At 50.6% G+C, this 18,385-nt stretch overlaps 1 protein-coding gene across 2 annotated transcripts in view; it reads left to right on the top strand.

Annotated features, from left to right (window-relative positions):
• Chst11 (carbohydrate sulfotransferase 11) overlaps nt 1–17,769 on the top strand; it is a 213,968-nt gene extending 196,199 nt beyond the window's left edge. The window contains exon 3 of one of the 2 annotated variants that reach the window (XM_032910597.1): nt 15,214–17,769. In XM_032910597.1, coding sequence (XP_032766488.1) covers nt 15,214–16,068 — 855 coding nt within the window. In that variant the 3' untranslated portion in view covers nt 16,069–17,769. The remainder of the gene's footprint in view (nt 1–15,213) is intronic. The other variant, XM_032910607.1, reaches the window with a different exon arrangement.
• The last annotated feature ends 616 nt before the right edge of the window (nt 17,770–18,385 follow it).

The raw sequence follows: 18,385 nt of genomic DNA, 5'->3' as shown, positions 1-18,385 counted from the left end.
CCAGGGCCAAGGGAACTTAGTGCGGCCTGTGTTTGGCCAGGACTAAGAGAGGCCCTGAGAGGCGCTTCTGTAGACTGTCCACCTGTGCGGTGATCCCATCGCATACCCGTGGCCTCTGCAGGGCACACTGTACACTGGGTATCTTTTGAGTGCCTGGCTCTGTCCTTGGCTTTGGGGACACATCTGAGATGTGCTCCCTCGCTAGAATTTTCTTGGAATCAGTGGTGATAATGGGTAGCTTCATCACCTTCCTCTCCCTGTCTTGCTGGGGCCAAAGGACTGGGGGTGTGGCTCAGCTCAATCTCTCTAGTGGGGAGATTGTAATGGGGTCACCAGAAGGTGTCTTCTAATGGTGCTTCATGCCAGGGGTGGGAGGGGTAATGGACTATGACGTCTCTGTTGTGATCAGACCTCCCAGGGGGCATAGGCTTTGCTGATGTGGTCCAGATGTGCTAGGACTTTGTCTCTCTTTTCTCATTACCTCTTCTGTCTGTCTCAGTCTCTGACTCTCAGTACGCGTGCACGTGTGTGTGTGTTTATGTGTGTGTGTGTGTGTGTGTGTGTGTGTGTGTGTGTGTGTGTAGATGGGCTTGATTTCCTGTCTCAGACTCACTCCCCATTTCCTGCCCCTCTCCAACTCACCATCCAAGGGGTCCAGGGCAAGGAGACAGATGGGAGTGTCTGCCGTGCCCAGTGCTATGCGGTAACACACCTGTTGCTTCCTGGGCCCCTGAAGTTTTAATCCCAGCATCCCTTGGTGTCTGTAACAAAAGCTGAGCTCAGCTGGGTTTGTGATCTGTACAGTTGCAGAGCCCTGGCTCGGTCCAGGCAACTAACACATCAGCTGATCCTCTCACCTCAGGTTCTTACTGGCTTCTTCCTTCCAGGCCTCCTAATTGATTATGAGGCTCACTGGGCAAGACAAAACACGGTTGGCTTTACGTAACTCGGGACTGGAGCCCGGACCTCTGCTGTTGATTGTTAACACCTCTCTCCTGATACTCTCCACTGAGAGGCCCTGGGCTTTGAACTCAAGTACGCCATCCATTTAATCTTCACATTGAGCTTAAGCAGGAGCTGGGACCAGAAGCCCCACTAGAGGTATCAGCACACACCACGCACGCAGCACTCCACAAACGCCAGCCCTTGTTGGGGCTGATCCCTGTGCTGTCGATGCTAACGATGACAGACAGAGAGGCATCCCAGATCCCTGGCAGAGGCACTTAACATCGGGTCTGGGCCATGAGAGACATCGTTTCAGAGGAAGTGTGAGAGTAGATGATGTCTGGAAACAGGAAGCAGCAAGAGAGTGACATTCAGGAGGGACACTCTGAGACACAGGACTCTACCCATGAGAGTCCCTTAGATGTGAGAAAACACCCACATCTGATCAGCCATGAGGTCCTAAGGCAGAGCTGCAAGGGGTAGGCAGAGATGGGGTATGTCAGAGCTGTCCCCAGGCCCAGGCAGCTGAACTTCCTGTGGACGACTTGAAGGGAGGAGGGCTGGCATCCACACTGTGTTCAGAGTGACGGCCTGGCCTGCCAGCAGCAGTCAGATCTAGAGGTGACGTGTCTATGCTGGAGTTGTCAAGATGAGGAGAAGGTCACAAGGCCCACACCCCGGTTCTGGCAGAGCCGCCCTATATGGACAGCAGTGTTATCCTATTATAGAACAGAGATGTGACAGAAACACTGTGACTTTACTCACTTAGAGCTCGGGGTTCCTGTGTAAAGTTCTAGGCTGAGTAACTAAGAGGAAGATAAGAGTGTACTCTTGACCCCTGATTTGCAAATCCTACCTTCCTAGTGCTCCCCCCAAAATAGCCATCCCTGTACCCTACATGGTATAGAGAATTCCACAGAGAAGGAAGAGGGGGTTCGGTGGTCATGAAGATGACACCAGTGTAGGGTTTCAGTCTGGAGAGGAAATGAGAGATGGAGGGACAGAAGACAGTGTTGGGAGAAACTGCTGGGAAACAGGCCAGTGACTCACAAGCCAAGGCCATGCCTCTCTGAGCTGCAGACTCACCCTGAGGCATCCAGTTTAGTCCTGTGGTGTATTAGTCAGAATTCTCTAGAGGAGCAGGACTTAGAGAATGAATCTTTATATACATAAGGGGGATTTATTAGAGTGGCTTACAGGCTGGGGTCCAAGTAGTTCAACAATGGTAGTTTACCATTGGAAGATCCAAGGATCCAGAAGTTGTTTAGCCCACAAGGCTGGATGTCTCCGCTGGTCTTCAGTGTACACGAATCCTGACGAAGTAGGGGTTATAATGACAGTGAAGGAATGGACTTGCCGGTAAGAATGAGGACACGCAGTTAGAGAGAGCAAGCTTCCTTCTTCCGTGTCCTTTATATGACTGACAGAAGAAGGCATAGCCCAGATTAAAGATGGATCTTCCTACCTCAGAAGACCTGTATTAAAGGTGTGTCTTCTACCTCAGTGATTTAATTAAAAAAAAAAAAAATCCATCACAAGAACCCATCCCCCAGGGTTTTAGTTAGCTCCAGATATAGTCAAGTTGACAAGCAAGAATAACCATCACACATGGGTTTCCAGATGTTTCTGGTTAGAAGAGTCCAAAGTCCAGAGACAATGCCTTGCCCTTCTGGGTTCTGGTCCAGTTTGGAGAGTGTCCCAGGCCTAATGGGCTACAGCCAAGTTCTTAAGAGTTGCGTGGGCCCCTCACTGAATGCATCTGGAGAGCCTGTGAGGACCGAGAGGGAGTTCAGACCTAACCCCGCCCAGGTATCTGTGAAAGACAGGGCCTAGCCCGGCAGACCCATAGCTGTACCAGGAACTGTATGCACATCATTCCTGAAGCTCTGGCCTGTGGCAGCTGGAGAGAAACACACCCCTATGCTGCCTGAAGGTCCTCATTGTGTGTCTTGATGGGAAAAATATGTCTTTGAAAGACTAGACGGCAAAGCCATGCACAGTGGGACAGCAAACAGCTTAGAGGGAAAAATCTGAACATCCCTTTGACTTCAGTATGCATCCCTCTGAGTAGGTTCTGTGTACTGACTTCAGGAAAGGACTTGAATTCGGTGTCTCCTGTGAAGTTTTGTTAATTTGCGCTGTATGACATTTCCTGTGCAGATGTGAACCCTAGTTAGCACATTAGTGACAGATCAAAGAAACAACTCTGCCCAAACTAGCTGAGTGAATAGGAGTTAGTTATATAAATATGGATGAAAGGTTATGTACAGGAATGAAGATAACTCGGTGGCAGCCATATCACCAAAAAGCCCACCACAGCATGGATGACAACTCACAAAAGCTGTGTTCCTAGAGCTCTAAACACAACTGGCAGGCAGCCTCACTGGAGAGTCCCTTCTCCCTTGCAATTATGTCTCATATTACCAGGGGCCTTGTAAGTCTTCTCTGTTTTAGGGACTTCCTGAGACTTGTAAGTTTTCTTTATTTCCCGTCCTCCAAATTTCCTTTGCTGGCCTTGTTCCTGGAGGGAATGTTTCAATTAGAGTAAAAGTTCCACAATGCTAAATTTTGTTCCAGGGCTTCCTTGTACCCAAGAGTTTCACTCAGCCAGCCTGTTCTCATGGATGGATCAGATAGAAGTCAAAGTTTTGTAGCCTGTTTCAAGCTGAAGACTAGTACCCCAGTACTAGGGATAAATTTGGGCTTTGTCTTTTTATGCTGTGAGGCTAGAGCTCTAACAGTCATGTGAAGACTCTGACCTTCAGTTTACTGGTCTGTAAACTGCCAATAGCACCTCAAAATGGGAAATGGTTGGTACTTGATTGGTCAGATACTGGGCACAGATCTTCCCCATATGTAGTATGGTATGTAGTCAGTCCCCCTTTTCCCAGCCTCCCTGGAGTCACAGACATGGTTGTGAATGATCATGTGACCTAGGATAGCCTCGCCCTTCTGTGTCTCCAGACACTGGCTGTCTTCCCAGTGCCTTCCTTAGGGCAGCCCAGTGGGCAGAGTGGAGGTATTCCTGCCTTTTCTTGACAGACTATAGGTTTTGGGTTTTGTTGTTTGAATTTTTTCCGTAGGAGAAACAGATCTGTGGAGATGGTAACATGCTTGCTACAAAAGCATAAGGTCCTGGTGTGTATATTCAGAACCTAGGTAAAAAGTCAGGCATGCATAGTGATGCACACTTTATAGTCCCAGCACCAGGGAAGCAGATCCCAGGGCTCACTAGCTAGCCAGCATAACGTAATTGAGCTCCATGCTACTGAGAGAACTTGTCTTAAAACATAAAAACCGAGACAGATAGTACTGGGCATGCGGTCAGGGAGGGGAGAGGGGGAGGGAGGGGAGGGAAGGAAAAGAGAGAGAGAGAGAGAGAGAGAGAGAGAGAGAGAGAGAGAGAGAGAGAGAGAGACTGACTAACCCTATTGAATGAGTCAGCTTGGAAGCCTGGCCCGAAAAGGCTTACTGGGCAGGGGAAGTCTAAGCTAAGCCTCAAGGGAGCAGCCAGACATGGTTTGTGACAGTCAGCCATTCCCATAGGACCGTCCCCAGGCCCTGGCCCCACTTGCTTTTCTGAGCCTCTCTGTTCATTGCTTTGACACAGCAAACAGCACCCTGAGTGAAAAACAAAAAACTGAAAAATTCCCAGCACCCCTCCCTTTATGACCAGTGTTAAGTCTGAAAGCTTCCTTTCCCCAGGACCTCCCCACCCCTAGACTGGTCCAACTTAGATGTGTGGATCTATTCCTGAGGCCCTGGAAACACACACACACACACACACACACACACACACACACACACACACACACACATGCACACGCATGCACGCACGCACGTGCGCGCGCACGGTCACACTCACACTCACACTCACACATACACAGACTGTGGGCACACCACATATTGAGTCAGCCAGGATCTTACCCAGCCTGCCATTCCCCCACCACCGTTGGTGGCCCCTTTGAGCAGCTGTTTCTAATCCCCCCAGGGCTTTATAGAACACCCCTGTATGGGGAACATCAACGGGTTCCTTCCTAAGCTGAACCAGCTCTTACATGCTTTCACCTCAATGTTCAGGATGGGCTAATGTCACCCAAGTACTCAGGCTGCCTCTGTGCACCCCACTTCCTCCCTGCCACGTGGCACAGCACTGGGGAACACTCCCAGTGGATGTGCAGAACTCCCGCTGGTGTCTGACTCAGCGGCCATCCCCGAGTTGTGGTATGTTCGTCCATTTTACAAATGAGCACACAGAGGTCAAGGAGGGAGGCCTGCCTGGCCTCTCCCAGCCTCTCAGCACACACCTAATCCTCTTGTTCCTGTCAGCCTGCCACTGCTAAAAGGATCCCTCTCACCTGGAGCTGGGCTCCGTCAGGGACTGGCGGCTCACCTGTCCAGCGCACTGACAGGTCCTTCCTGTGCAGGAAACTAGACCCAGGGTAGACACCCCACTAGACAGTTGACCCCTGTAGAGTCTGGTGTGAACAAAAGTGCCTGAGCTTCTCTCGTCTTCTACCCTGAACTGCCCCCCAGCCCCCACCAATACCCTTCTGTCCCTAACCCTCCCATCCCCCACCAAGTGAGTCAGAGAAGCCAAAGGACAAGGACCACAGGCCGCTCCAAGGTTAGGTTAGGGTTAAATGTTATATCCTGAAAGAAATTCATTTTGTTTCTCCTGTTAGCCCAAGCAGGGGCACTGTCTTTTAAAAGAGAACCTGCCATTTCCAGTTTTTTGCTCAGTTTAATGAGTTCCCAAATCAGGCCAGCCCAGGAGAGCCTAGCTCACATTCCCTGTTATGGTTAAGAAAGTAGGCCACCTGCTCCTGCCGAGTTTCAGAACGTGCAGCCATCCCAATTCCACGGGTTTCACAGGCATGTCCCCTGGGAGCTTGGGAGATGGCTCAGTCAGCAACACGCCTGAGGACCTGAGTTTAGTCCCTAGAACCCATGTGAAAAGCTATGCATGTTGGCCTGGAGAGGTGGCTCAACGGTTAAGAGCACTGGTGGTGCTTCCAGAGGTCCTGAGTTCAAATCCCAGCAACTACATGGTGACTCACAACTATCTGTAATGGGATCTGATGCCCTCTTCTGGTGTGTGTGCGTGTGTGTGTGTGTGTGTATGTATGTATGTATGTTTGTAATATATTTACATATATATGCATGTTTGTATGTATATATATACACATATATGTATATATGTTTGTATGTGTATACCCACACACACAGACACACACTCTTTAGAAGCTGAGACAGGCAGCTTCTGACCAATGAGAGTTTGTCTTAAAAGCAGGGGAGGGGGAACAGTGCCTGAATGACCAGTGGTTACCCTCTGGTTTCCTCTGTGTGCACGGGCACACACACATGCACCTGCAAACAAATGAATTTATACAAAGGAGGGGCTTCCCCTTAGGTGGAGGAAGGAGAGAGGGCATTTTCCATTTTCCTCAGTGCACAGAGGTAGCCTGGAGATACATCCATAGCAGCAAGCCCCTCGGCTGACTCATCCCATGCTCAGGCCTGGGAGTCATCTCTGTCCCTCCAGATGGGCTGCTGGTTGGGGAGAGTAAGAAATTCTCCTCACTGCTGCGTCCTCGAAATGGGTGGCTGAGCGTCTAGTGGGCCTCCAGTCTACCCAGTCTGGATAAAACAGCAGTTGAGATAAGATGGGCACAAAGGAATGTTCCAACTGGGTTATGAGCGACCCCGCTCCGTCCCCACATATGCAGTAGCTCAAACTTCTACCAACTGCTCCATATTTACATATTACTGATGTCCTCGGCTTGTGGGCGTCTTACTCATCTCTGGGCTCCAGGTTGTCCGTGTGGCTGTTGTGCACAGCTGTGTGTCCTCCGCTGTGACCCAGATATCAATGCAGGCGCTTACATTCCTCGGCTAGTGAATTCAGGCATGCTGGTCCCAGTGGCGCCTCCCTGTGGCCTTCCGGGTACACTGCCTCGAGGACCACAAATGGCCATCTTCCATGAAGCGTGACAAACGTCTTAGTGGGAGAGACACTAATGGGTTGGCACAGTGCTGACCCTCCTTTTCGAGTCCTGCAAGTATTAGGCACCAAATACTTGAGACACACAAGACGCTTAGACCTGCGCCAGCAAGCGCTGGAGACAGGGACGGCTGTATTCCTTCATTATGGTGAAACTGTTGAAGACAGGCCAGCTAGAGACAGTGAGGCCTGCTGCTGGGAGTGGTTCCTTAGAGCCCAGGTTTGTGGGTGACTTGTGGGAGGGGTAGGAGGCGTCTAGCAGGCAGGAGAGGGAGGAATACTTTGGGGCGGTATCTGCAGGACTGGCCCAATCCTAGCCTCTTCCCCCACCAGGAACGGTGTGTGGGTAACTTACAGAAATGAGGGAGATGGGGTGTTGTTGAAACCTGCTGCTCTATTAAGAGAAAGACCAGGAGGTGTCAGAGATAGATCAACCAATAAAGTGCTTACTGCACAAGCATGAGATCCTGGCTTCCATCCCTAGAACCCAGAGGGGAGAAAAAAAAAAATTCCACTTGAGTGTTATGACATGTGCCTGTTATCCCAGCACGGGAGGTAGAGACAGGCGGTCCCTGTCCATAGCCCAGCAAACCTAGTGAGTTCCAGGCCAATAAGAAACGCCGTTGTTGTTGTTGTTGTTGTTGTTGTTGTTGTTGTTGTTGTTGTTGTTGTTAAAGGAGAGTGACAGACAGCATCTAAGGAATTATACCTAATACCCAAGATTAACCTTCACACATACACATGCATGCACACACATACACATATACACACGCGTGTATGTACACAAATAAATAACCCTTTGGGAGCTCTCTCAGCTCACAGTTCTTTTTTTTTCTTGGATATTTTATGTATTTACCTTTCAAATGTTATCCCTTTTCTGCCCTCTCCCATCCCCCTCCCCCTGTGAAGATGCTCCCCCTCCCACCCACTCCCACCTCAACACCCTGGCATTACCGTACACTGGGGAAAACCAGCCTTCACAGGACCAAGGGCTTTTCCTCCTATTGATGCTGGACAATGCCATCTTCTGTTACAGATGTGGCTGGAGCCATGGGTCCCTCCATGTGTACTCATTGGTTTAGTCCCTGGGAGCTCTGGACGGTCTGGTTGGTTGGTTGATAATGTTCTTGCTATGGGGTTCCAAACCCCTTCATCTCCTTCAATCCTTTCTCTCACTCCTCTATTAAGGTTCCTGCACTCAGTTTCATAGTTAGCTGCAAGCATCCTCATCTGTATCCGTAGGGCTCTGGCACAGCCTCTCAGGAGACAGCTGTATCAGGCTCCTGTCGGCGAGCACTTCTTGGCATCAGCAATCGTGACTGGGTTTGGTGTCAGCCCACAGTTCTAACACCCTGAAATCTCCGCCTGCCGTACAGTGCGTTAACTGTGCTGATAGCTCATGTCTGTGTAGCCAGGCAGTTGCCACTTTCCTCAGCCACCGCCCAGCCAGGAAGTCGTTCCAATTAACGCCTGTCAGTCATTTTCTGTCAGTGAGCTACCAGATCTCCCTGAGTCAGGCCTCGTATGCAGAGGACAGATGTGTCTGGTGTTCACGCAGAGCCCACTCCCAGAACAGGACACCCAGTCAGTAGTTCCGCAGGTGTAACAGCCAACAGAGCCGATCTGATGGAAGTACAATGGTTAGGAACAGGTGCCTGGGCCACCCACACTGGCCATACAGCCAGGTCCCTAAGATGGACTCAAGGGGTTACAGTGACAAGATGACACAGGGGATCTCAGTGCTCAGCATTCAGGTTCAGTCACAGCTTTGCAGCCTGGCTCTACTGCCTGCCCCCTCCCAATCCTCCACAGTGACGTTAAACAGAAAGTGGATTTCTAATTCTGGGGGCGTTCACGAGACGCAGGCATGGTGCCAGGTGGTTTCTTCTGAGGCCTCTGTCATCAAAGCAGCTCCCAGAACTGCACAGCTATTGTCCCCGTGGTACAGAATGGGGAACCAAAGCCCGAAGGGCTCAAGAGGCTCAGACAAGATGTTCAGTAAAATATGCTGAGTCTCTGGAGAGAGGCAGGACAGAAACCACAAAGCCAAAGGTGTCTGGACAGAGGCCAGGAGAACATGCAGGGTCAAGCCACACACGCCCACCCACCTGTCTCCACAAAATACCACAGGCTGAGAGAAGCCCCTGTCGCCCCCCTCGGCCCCACCAGCTTCCTTCCTCCTGTCCAAGTGACTTCTGAGGTCCCCAGAGTGTGTCAGGCAGCAGGTGCAGAGCCTGCCTACCCCTCTGATTTCAGATTTCTGAGGGCCCATCCTCCTCAGTGTCAGAACCCTGTCCCTCCCTGTCCGTGGTCCCTGTACTGGGCCACCATTCATGGGAAGCCAGGCCAGCTTGGCAGTGGCCCCGTTTCTAAGCCTGAACCCCTCTGCACCCAGCCCAAACCTCCGGAAGCCCAGAGGCTCTCGATGTAAATAAGGACCCTCCAGCTGCACCTGGCTTCCTGGAAAAGCACCCCAACTCGCAGAGCCCTTCCAACCTCTCCTGGCGTCTTCACCCTCCAGCATGACATGATTGCTCCTCCTGTTTCCCCGGCTGACTCAACAGGTTAGGAAGCTCCAGGGTCCTCCGCTCATCAAAGCTCTTGCAATCAGAGCCAATTTCTCCTAAGACGAAGAGCCCATCTGCTAATGCTTTTGTGCAGCCCGACTCTGGCTGGAAACCTCAGTGGGAGGATGGGCTAGGGCAGCAGATGCAGGCACCAGAGGAGCACGCAGCCTCTCCAGTCACCAAGAACATGCACAGTCCCTCCACCCCCCAGTCATTGACACGTTCCTGAATCTGTTCGTGCATTCGTGTATCACACTCACGAGTGCATGTACACGTTCATACATGCATGTGTGCACCGACTCGTGTGCGTTCATGCATTCCCACATTAATTCAGACAAACCTTTGAGTATCTATTATGGGCCAAGAATGGGTAATGTAGCAGAGGACCAAAAAAAAAAGTGGGAGACACCTGCACCCTGGAATTAGCATTCGAGGAGGGAGAGCGAGTGAATGGTGTGCGACGTGCACACAAGAAAGTGGCTGTTGCAAGAGAGGAGGCAGAGAAGGGGTCGAGCCTCAGGGCTTTCTCTTAATAGACTGAGTGCTTTCTGCAGGATGCTCAAGCCTGGCTGCTTCCACCCAGCTTTTCTTCTTCCCAGGGGTCCTTAAGCTGAGCACGTAGATGCTCCAAGAAGGTACCTTCCTGTGAGTCTGACAGCCCTCAGATGCCAGGGAGGACACCATCCGCTTACTCACAGACAACCCCAGCCGTAGCAGGCCTAGTGAAACTTGACAAGGCTCACACCCAGGTTCCAGCTTGGCCCTAGTATATGTGTGACTCTAGGCCCTCTGAAGCACCGTGGTTCCTAACTGAGCAGCACTGGGACCCTAGGACCACTGACAAGAGCCAGAGGGGTTATATCAGACCTCTGGGGTAGGAATAGGACCCAACCTAACAGGGCTGTTAACAGTCCACCATGATACCTGTGAACTGCCAGCATTGAGCCCCCAGGTGTGTCTTCAGACCCCAGGAGTCACACGAGTCAGTGCCTCAAAGCGGTCTTCCAGCACTCGAACGCCATCCCCGGTTCCTACCTCTGGGACCTTGAGCAAGCTGCTGCGTCTTCCCCTGTGCCTCGGTTTCCCTCCCTGTAAGTTAGGAAGGCTGACGACACCTGCTTCAGAGAGGGCGTGACTCCTATGCAGTAAGTGCTCAAATGCAGCTAGAAGACATGGTGCTTGTGTCTGCCGGGGGCTGCGGTTTCTACATCAAATCCATCCATCCCGGAAGATCCAAGACAACAGGTGACAGACAGCAGTAATGCAGGGAAAGACTGTGTCGCCATCATGGCACTGGTATTACAAGCGTGCACCGCCAGGCCCAGCTTTTGGTAAGTGGGCTTCAGGGAATGAACTCAGGCCCTCGTGCTCACAGACAAGGGTGTCACCAACTGAGCCATCCCCTTGGCCTTGAGTTCAGATTTTTGAATTTCGAAGAAAGGGCCACTGGGAGTCAGTGGAAGCCTCCAGACTTAGCTCTTTATCTGGTTTTATCTGCCCAACCACTGTCAGTGAGGTGGGTTCACTTGGGTGTGAGTACTGCATCCAGAGAACACAGACCTCACAGGCCGACCCGGTCTTCCTTTCAAGATGAAATGGAGTAAAACTTTAAAGACTTCTTAAAACAACCCCTGAGCTTGCTCCCTACACTAATTACAGCTCCCTTCCAAAATGTCCAAATTAAAAATAGACATCAAATCCAGCATGCCGGATGCGGCCCAGAGCCAGGAGCTGTGTTCAGGCCATCCTAGGCGCTGCCCTCCTCCAGCCTATACTTTGAGGACATCACAGGGAGATGAAAGGAGTTGGCGGCGAGGCAAGGGTAGAATCCCTTGGCATCCTACGGTGAACTGTGTTCTGTTATTAAGGGTGGCTGTGGATCGGTCCAAGATGTTAGAATACTGTCATTTCCACATAACACGGGTCTGCAGCTCTCAGAGCGTGGTCCGGCCCGGCAGCGGCGTTTGGCATTTGGTTGAATTCTCTCTCCCACTCCGACTCATGTTAAATTCAGATGCCCCAGCCTGGAGGACCCCAGGATGTGACTGTAGCTGGAGAGAGGTTGCTCAGCCGGTACGCTGGTTCAGGAGTGTCTGTCAGGGGAGAGGAGATTGGGAAGAGCCAACAGGAGAGGCCATCATGGGACCAAGGAATGAGGCCTCAAGGGGATGCCACCCTGGCGACTTCATCTTGGACTTCAGCCTCCATTACTGCTGGGGAACACACTGCTATGGGTTAAGGTTCCCCCTGAGGTATCTTGGACAATTTTGGCAGAGGAACTCTGGCTGACCCTCTGCCCTGCCACACCTCCAGCTATGGCTGGAAGCCAGGGATTGCTGGAACAAGCCCTGAGGGTGAGAAGAACTAGCGTGAACTATCACTGATGCTGACAGGAGCCAGTGCAGGAGAGGCTGACAGGGGGGGGGGGCTCCTCAGGGCAGATTCTCTTTTCATGGATTCTGCTCTGTAAGAGTCTCTGTAAGGTTCCTTCCTTCCTTGAGAGAAACGGGACCGTGCATATCACCACCTTTTGTGGGCAAGTAAGAGTGACTCCCAGTGTTGGCATTCAGTAAACCAAAGACCCAAAGTGCCCTTTGAAGACACTGAACCCAAGAACCCCCACCCTCCCAATTGAAGTTTCTGAATCCCTGAGATCTGGTTCACTTTCTGACCACAAACGATCGAAATGCCTTTCTCTCTGATACCGAGGGCAAGGAAGTCCTGCCTCATTCCCCGCTTGGTGCGTGTTGCTTAGAAGCTTACAACCAAATAAGATCCTTAATCCCGACCCTCAAAATTGCACACAGCCGCTCTGCTTGATCGCCTGAAACCCTTCTGAGAAACAAAAGACAGGGAGAGGGGAAAGAATAAGAATAGAGCAGGCCCAGGTCTACTCACTTGGCAGGATCACAAACCCCAGCTTTGTAACGCTGATGGACTGTGGTCGGCAAGCAGCCATGTTCCCTTCCAGTGGTGGGAATAAGCTTGTTCGCCGCTAACGTGCCTTCTTCGTCCCTTTGTCCTCTGCTGTCCCTCATATAGCTAAGCCCCTCAGACAGTTCCTGAACTGTGCATGGACCGTGTGCGGCAGATGTGTTATTAGCAAAAGTTATGAATTACTACAGCTCCTGTGAGCCCTGGTTGGAGACGAGAACGCCATCCTCCATGGGAAATGGGGACACGAGGTTAATGGTTTATTAAGCTGCACGTCATAACTCTTCATTGTCCTGTGAGTGAGCGTTCGGGCTATTCTCCGAGGTCTCTCCATCTCAGTCTTGACATTCAAGCAAAGAACGTCTGTCTCTCTCCCTCTGGCCTGTTCAGGACTCCCCTAAACCCCTCCAGATCTCTTAAAGCAGGCTTCAAAGAGGTCAGGTGGAATTCCTGTGGCCTCAGGTTCTCTGTAAGAACTCATCGCTTTCACGCTTCTATTATGGTGGTTTGATTTGATTTGATTTATTTAATAGTATGGGTGTTTGACATCCTCAAAGTACATCTGTATAGTATGTGTGTACATCGGTGCCCTCAAAAGGTGTCAGATGCCCTGGAACCGGAGTTATGGATGGTCGTGAGTCACCACGGGGTCCTCAAGAATTGAGCTTGAGCAAGCAGACAGTGCTCTTAGCTCTTGAGCCACCTCTGCAGCTGCATTGGTGATAGCTTTTGAAACCATTAAGCATTTCTGAGTTCTAAGCACCACCCTAGATAGCCTAGCTCCCACCATGTGACATCAGCGTACTGGTAACTCATTGATGTCCTACGGGACACCAGGACATCCCATCTTATCATCTTGCTAGTTAGAAATAAGCAAAGAAAGAAAATATGTATCCATCAAGTGAGGTCACGTGTGGGGGTGGATGAATCTTCTTTTTACAGTCAGAGAAGGCAAGGCTCACTGAAATCGGGGTCCCTGTCTTTGGGCCGTTCTACACAGGGATGAAGGGTGAATCAAACAAATTCTGATTCAGCATCGGAGGTTCAGGGCTGGCTTCGTAGGACCCACCTGACCCCTGGGCACCACTGATGTGTGTGTCCAGTGACTTAGACATTCTAATGATCCTACTGTAGTCTCAGGTCTCGAGGCCACTTTAATCTGACCTGAAGAGGCAGTGGCCATGGGACAGCCAGTAGTGACCTGTGGCCACATGAAAGGTATGAAGTAGACTCAGGGTTGGGCTGTGAAGGACACCAAAGATGGCATGTTCTTTTGCCATGTGACAGAAGATGTGCTGTCCATGAAGAACAGTCAAGTTTGTGTCAATAGCAATAAGTGGAGAATTCAACAGGCCCCGGCACAGAACACTGGCACAATAGTGAAAGGTGAACAGTTGGTTTCCCGGCTGTGCCCTCTGTTCGGAATGGGTGGGATGTAGGCATGAAGATGGGGGGCAGGTTGGGAGTGGACTGTGGGTGTCAACGGGCAAGCGTCTGAATGGAGACCTTGTCCTTGTGGTGAGGAAGAACACAGGGACTGTTCACCACCTGCCACCCCAGAGCAGTGCTACACAGCCCCAGGCCCTAGTTTCTCCAGAGCTTCCAAAGTCAGGGTAAAATTCTGTTGATATTTAAAAGGGAGGCCATGTTGCACAAGCCCACTAGGTAAATGGCAGGGTGTGCCAAGCTAGCTAACAGGGTGTCCCCACTCCATGGGATCTCTGAGCCTCAGCATGTTGGGAACTAAAATGGTAGCTGACCAGAACAGAGTAGATTTTTTTTTCTGTCTGAGTGAATGACTGGTTCTGACTGGGAATGATTGGCCATTCTAGCTCCATTTCTGTTGCTATGATAAAATAACCTGACCAAAAGCAACGTAAGTGAAAGGGATTTACTTGGTGTCTTAGTTAGGGTTTCATTGCTGTGAAGAGACACCATGACCAAGGCAACTCTTATAAAGGACCCACTTTACTCTTAATTGGGGCTGGCTTACAGGTTCAGAGGTTCAGTCCATTATCATCATGGCGGGAAGTATGGAGCATCCAGGCAGACATGGTGTTGCAGAAGGAGCCGAGAGCTCTACTTCTTGTTCTGAAGGCAAACAGAACAGCAGATAGGACAAGGGTGTTAAAGGCCACACCCACAGTGACACACTTTCTCCAACAAGGCCACACCTATTCCAACAAGGCTACACCTCCAAATAGTGCTACTTCCTGGGCCAAGTATATTCAAACCACCACACTTGGTGGTGGACTGTAGTCCATCACTGGGAGGAAATAAAGTCAATCGTACTCAGGCAAGAGCAGAGGGAAAATAAATGCACCCTTGCTCACTTGCTAGCTTTCCTCACCCTTATGTAGTTCAGAGTCCAGCCTAGGGAATAGTGCTGCCCACAGGGGGCTGTGTTTTCCTACGTCAGTTAACATTGGAGACAGTCCCCCATAGACATGACCACAGAGCAATCTAATCTAGGTAATTCCTCATTTAGACTCTTACCAGACAATTCTAAGCTGTGTCAAGTTGACAGTTAAAAACTAACCAGCACGGGGGTTGGGGATTTAGCTCAGTGGTAGAGCGCTTGCCTAGAAAGCGCAAGGCCCTGGGTTCGATCCTCAGCTCCAGGGGGAAGGGGGGTGGGAGGCTAAATCTCACCTCACCCTTTGGAGTTAAATTCGTTCCTGGCAAATCCACCTCCCATGGTAATCCCAGAGAACTGTTCTAAATAAGCACTGATTTCTCCCTCCTCCTTTGTGCCCTCTGCAGCTGGAGCTCTCCAACACTGCCATCCTGCACCAGATGAGACGGGACCAGGTGACAGACACCTGCCGGGCCAACAGCGCCATGAGCCGCAAGCGCAGGGTGCTGACCCCCAACGACCTGAAGCACCTGGTGGTGGATGAGGACCACGAACTCATCTACTGCTATGTACCCAAGGTGGCGTGCACCAACTGGAAGAGGCTCATGATGGTCCTGAGCGGCCGGGGCAAATACAGCGACCCCATGGAGATCCCAGCCAACGAGGCCCACGTGTCAGCCAACCTGAAGACCCTTAACCAGTACAGCATCCCAGAGATCAACCACCGCTTGAAAAGCTACATGAAGTTCCTGTTCGTGCGGGAGCCCTTCGAGAGGCTGGTGTCTGCCTACCGCAACAAGTTCACGCAGAAGTACAACACCTCCTTCCACAAGCGCTACGGCACGAAGATCATCCGGCGCCAGCGGAAGAACGCCACGCAGGAGGCCCTGCGCAAGGGGGACGATGTCAAGTTCGAGGAGTTCGTAGCCTACCTCATCGACCCCCACACCCAGCGCGAGGAGCCCTTCAACGAGCACTGGCAGACGGTCTACTCCCTCTGCCACCCGTGCCACATCCACTACGACCTCGTGGGCAAGTACGAGACGCTGGAGGAGGACTCCAATTACGTACTGCGGCTGGCCGGGGTGAGCGGCTACCTGAAGTTCCCCACCTATGCAAAGTCCACCCGAACTACCGACGAGATGACCACGGAGTTCTTCCAGAACATCAGCGCCGAGCACCAGACACAGCTGTACGAAGTCTACAAACTGGACTTTTTAATGTTCAACTACTCAGTGCCAAACTACCTGAAGTTGGATTAGAGGGCTGCGGGGGGGCGGGGCGGGGCGGTTGGGGAGAGGGAGAGAATCCTGCTTTTTAATTTAAGATTTTTATTTGTCAAAAGAATTCTATGGATACCGGGTTATTTTGTAAGTTAATATGCCTTTCGGGGGAGATGCTGCGAGCGGCATGGTAAGAATTATTTAAAAAGAAAATCCTCCGTGGGGAAGGACAGCTGTCTTTGCAGGGGAGTGGCGTGGATTGGCCCTGTTTTTAGAAGCGGACCCGGCAACACTGTCCGCAAGATGTCCTTGTGTTCTGGTGAATTCCACAAACTGTGCGTCCCATAAAGTCTAATGAGTCTTATTTATGGTTATTTAAACGTGGTCTCTGTATAGGCTTCTCACTGTGTCAGCAGCCTGCCCCTGTCTTTCTGGAGGAGAGGACGGTCTGTGCCTTGCTGGCTATGTCTGGTTTGGGGGGCGTGGTTACCTCCCCACTGTCCCGTGCGTGCGGAATCCCACGGTGACAGCTGATGGATTACCACCGTTCAAGAAACACTGCTAGAAATAAGTACATTGTCCTTGAAGTAAGAAACAGGGATGAGACTGGTTCAAACCGACTGCTAGCAACCCCAAAGTCCCTTGCGGTAAAGAGATGCAAATTTTTTTTAACCCAAGAAGAGAGCGGATGATAGCAATTTCTCTTCACCAAAATTAGCAGGCTCTAAGAATAGTCTTTTTTGTGAAAATCTTTAACTGGCACTTTCCAGTTCTAGCGAAGGCAGAATAATGGTTACTTTATAGTCATTAAGTATTTATTGAGCATATACTATTTCCCAGGCTTGACTGCAGGTAGAACGTTAAGTTGAAACCAGGAGCCTTGGCCTTCGACAAGCTTTATGTGAACACAGGGCATCCACCTCAACAGTGAACCAACCCCCAGCCTTATGGTCTTCACACAGGCTTTGGACTATTCTCAAGTGGTCCAGAGAGTCCATGACCCCAGCAAATTTACATTTTTTCCACAGCTCAAATTTGAAAGCCACACATTTGGATCGGGCCACTTAACTAGCTTAGTAGTTCACTGCCCAACACAAGAAATGGCAGAAACCTTTTTCATCATGTATATCTATTGCAGTTTCTTGGAAGTAGATGCCTATAAGTCACAGTATTCTCCAGGCACAAAGATGGAGGACCACAGTGATCGATTAGTGATGTCTGCCTTGGCTAAGGGAAGGGGAGAACATTTCTCAAGTGCCTCCTACTGTGATCTCCAGTCCACATCTTGTCCTGCCTGCCACTTAAAAGAGTGTGCTCCATATGTCTGGAGACCGGCAAAGTTCAGGTGTGAACGTCAAAGGTGGAGTGTTGGTACCCACAGGCACATGCAGACCTTCCCGTGTCCTGTGTTGGCAGAGTGTCTTAGGACCTCCCTTTCCTCCAGAAGGCTGGAAACTTGCTGTTTCCCGTTCCTTGCTGATCAACACCCAAACCTATTCCTCATTTCTAGTTGTTTCTGATGCTTCTCGGTTGACATTTGAGCCGCATTCCCATTACAGCCAGTGTCTGGGTACGTAGCAGGTGCTGTACATAATAGTTCTAATGATGGGGAGGGAGTAGGGTGTAAATTTTGCTTTTTTGTGTTTTTTGTGGGTTTTTGTTTGTTTTGATGCAGTACAGAGTGAAGGGGTAAGAATATGCTGAAAAACATAAAACTGAATAATTTATTCACAGAAACTATTAAAATGGTATTGTTGGGCTCACAGCAAGCCTGACAGCAGCTGTAGCTGCTACTTGTTCTCACTGAGGAAATTATTTTATTTAATGTGAGGGAGATGTGAGGCAGGGTGGCTGGCTGCGGCTTCTTATAAAACGCAGGTACCTTCCCCAATGTCTCTCCCCTCGCCTTTGATAGATGGGTTTATGTCATGTGCTTGGCTGTCCCTGAAATAGAGGGGGGGCTATTGTCCTCAGAACCCGGGCTTCCGCCCATGCGACAGTCTGTGATGTTGCTGATGCATGTCCCACAGAGTCCAACCTCTCCAGGAAGTCAGTTTGGAGGAGTTTGTGGTCACATATCCTTAGAAAACAAAACTGAGTCAGGTTCCTCTCTGCAGGAATTTTTCAGAGCCTTGAATACGTACGTGGTCTGCCTTGTGAATCTGGGAGAACGTAGCATTTCCGGGCTGCGTGACCTGGGTGTCCTGCATGGCAGACCATGTCTTACCTGGTTTTTCACACAGTAGCCTTTGGTGAGGGTGATCTAGCCTGTCAGAGGTCTGCAAAGATTGACAACTGCTTCCTAGATCCTTCCACAAATAAGCAGAAACAGCATCTGCATGGGAACTTTATCAGA

Source organism: Rattus rattus, chromosome 1 (assembly GCF_011064425.1).
Source record: "Rattus rattus isolate New Zealand chromosome 1, Rrattus_CSIRO_v1, whole genome shotgun sequence".
NCBI lineage: Eukaryota > Metazoa > Chordata > Mammalia > Rodentia > Muridae > Rattus > Rattus rattus.
This window is presented reverse-complemented; position numbering and strand designations above follow the sequence as displayed.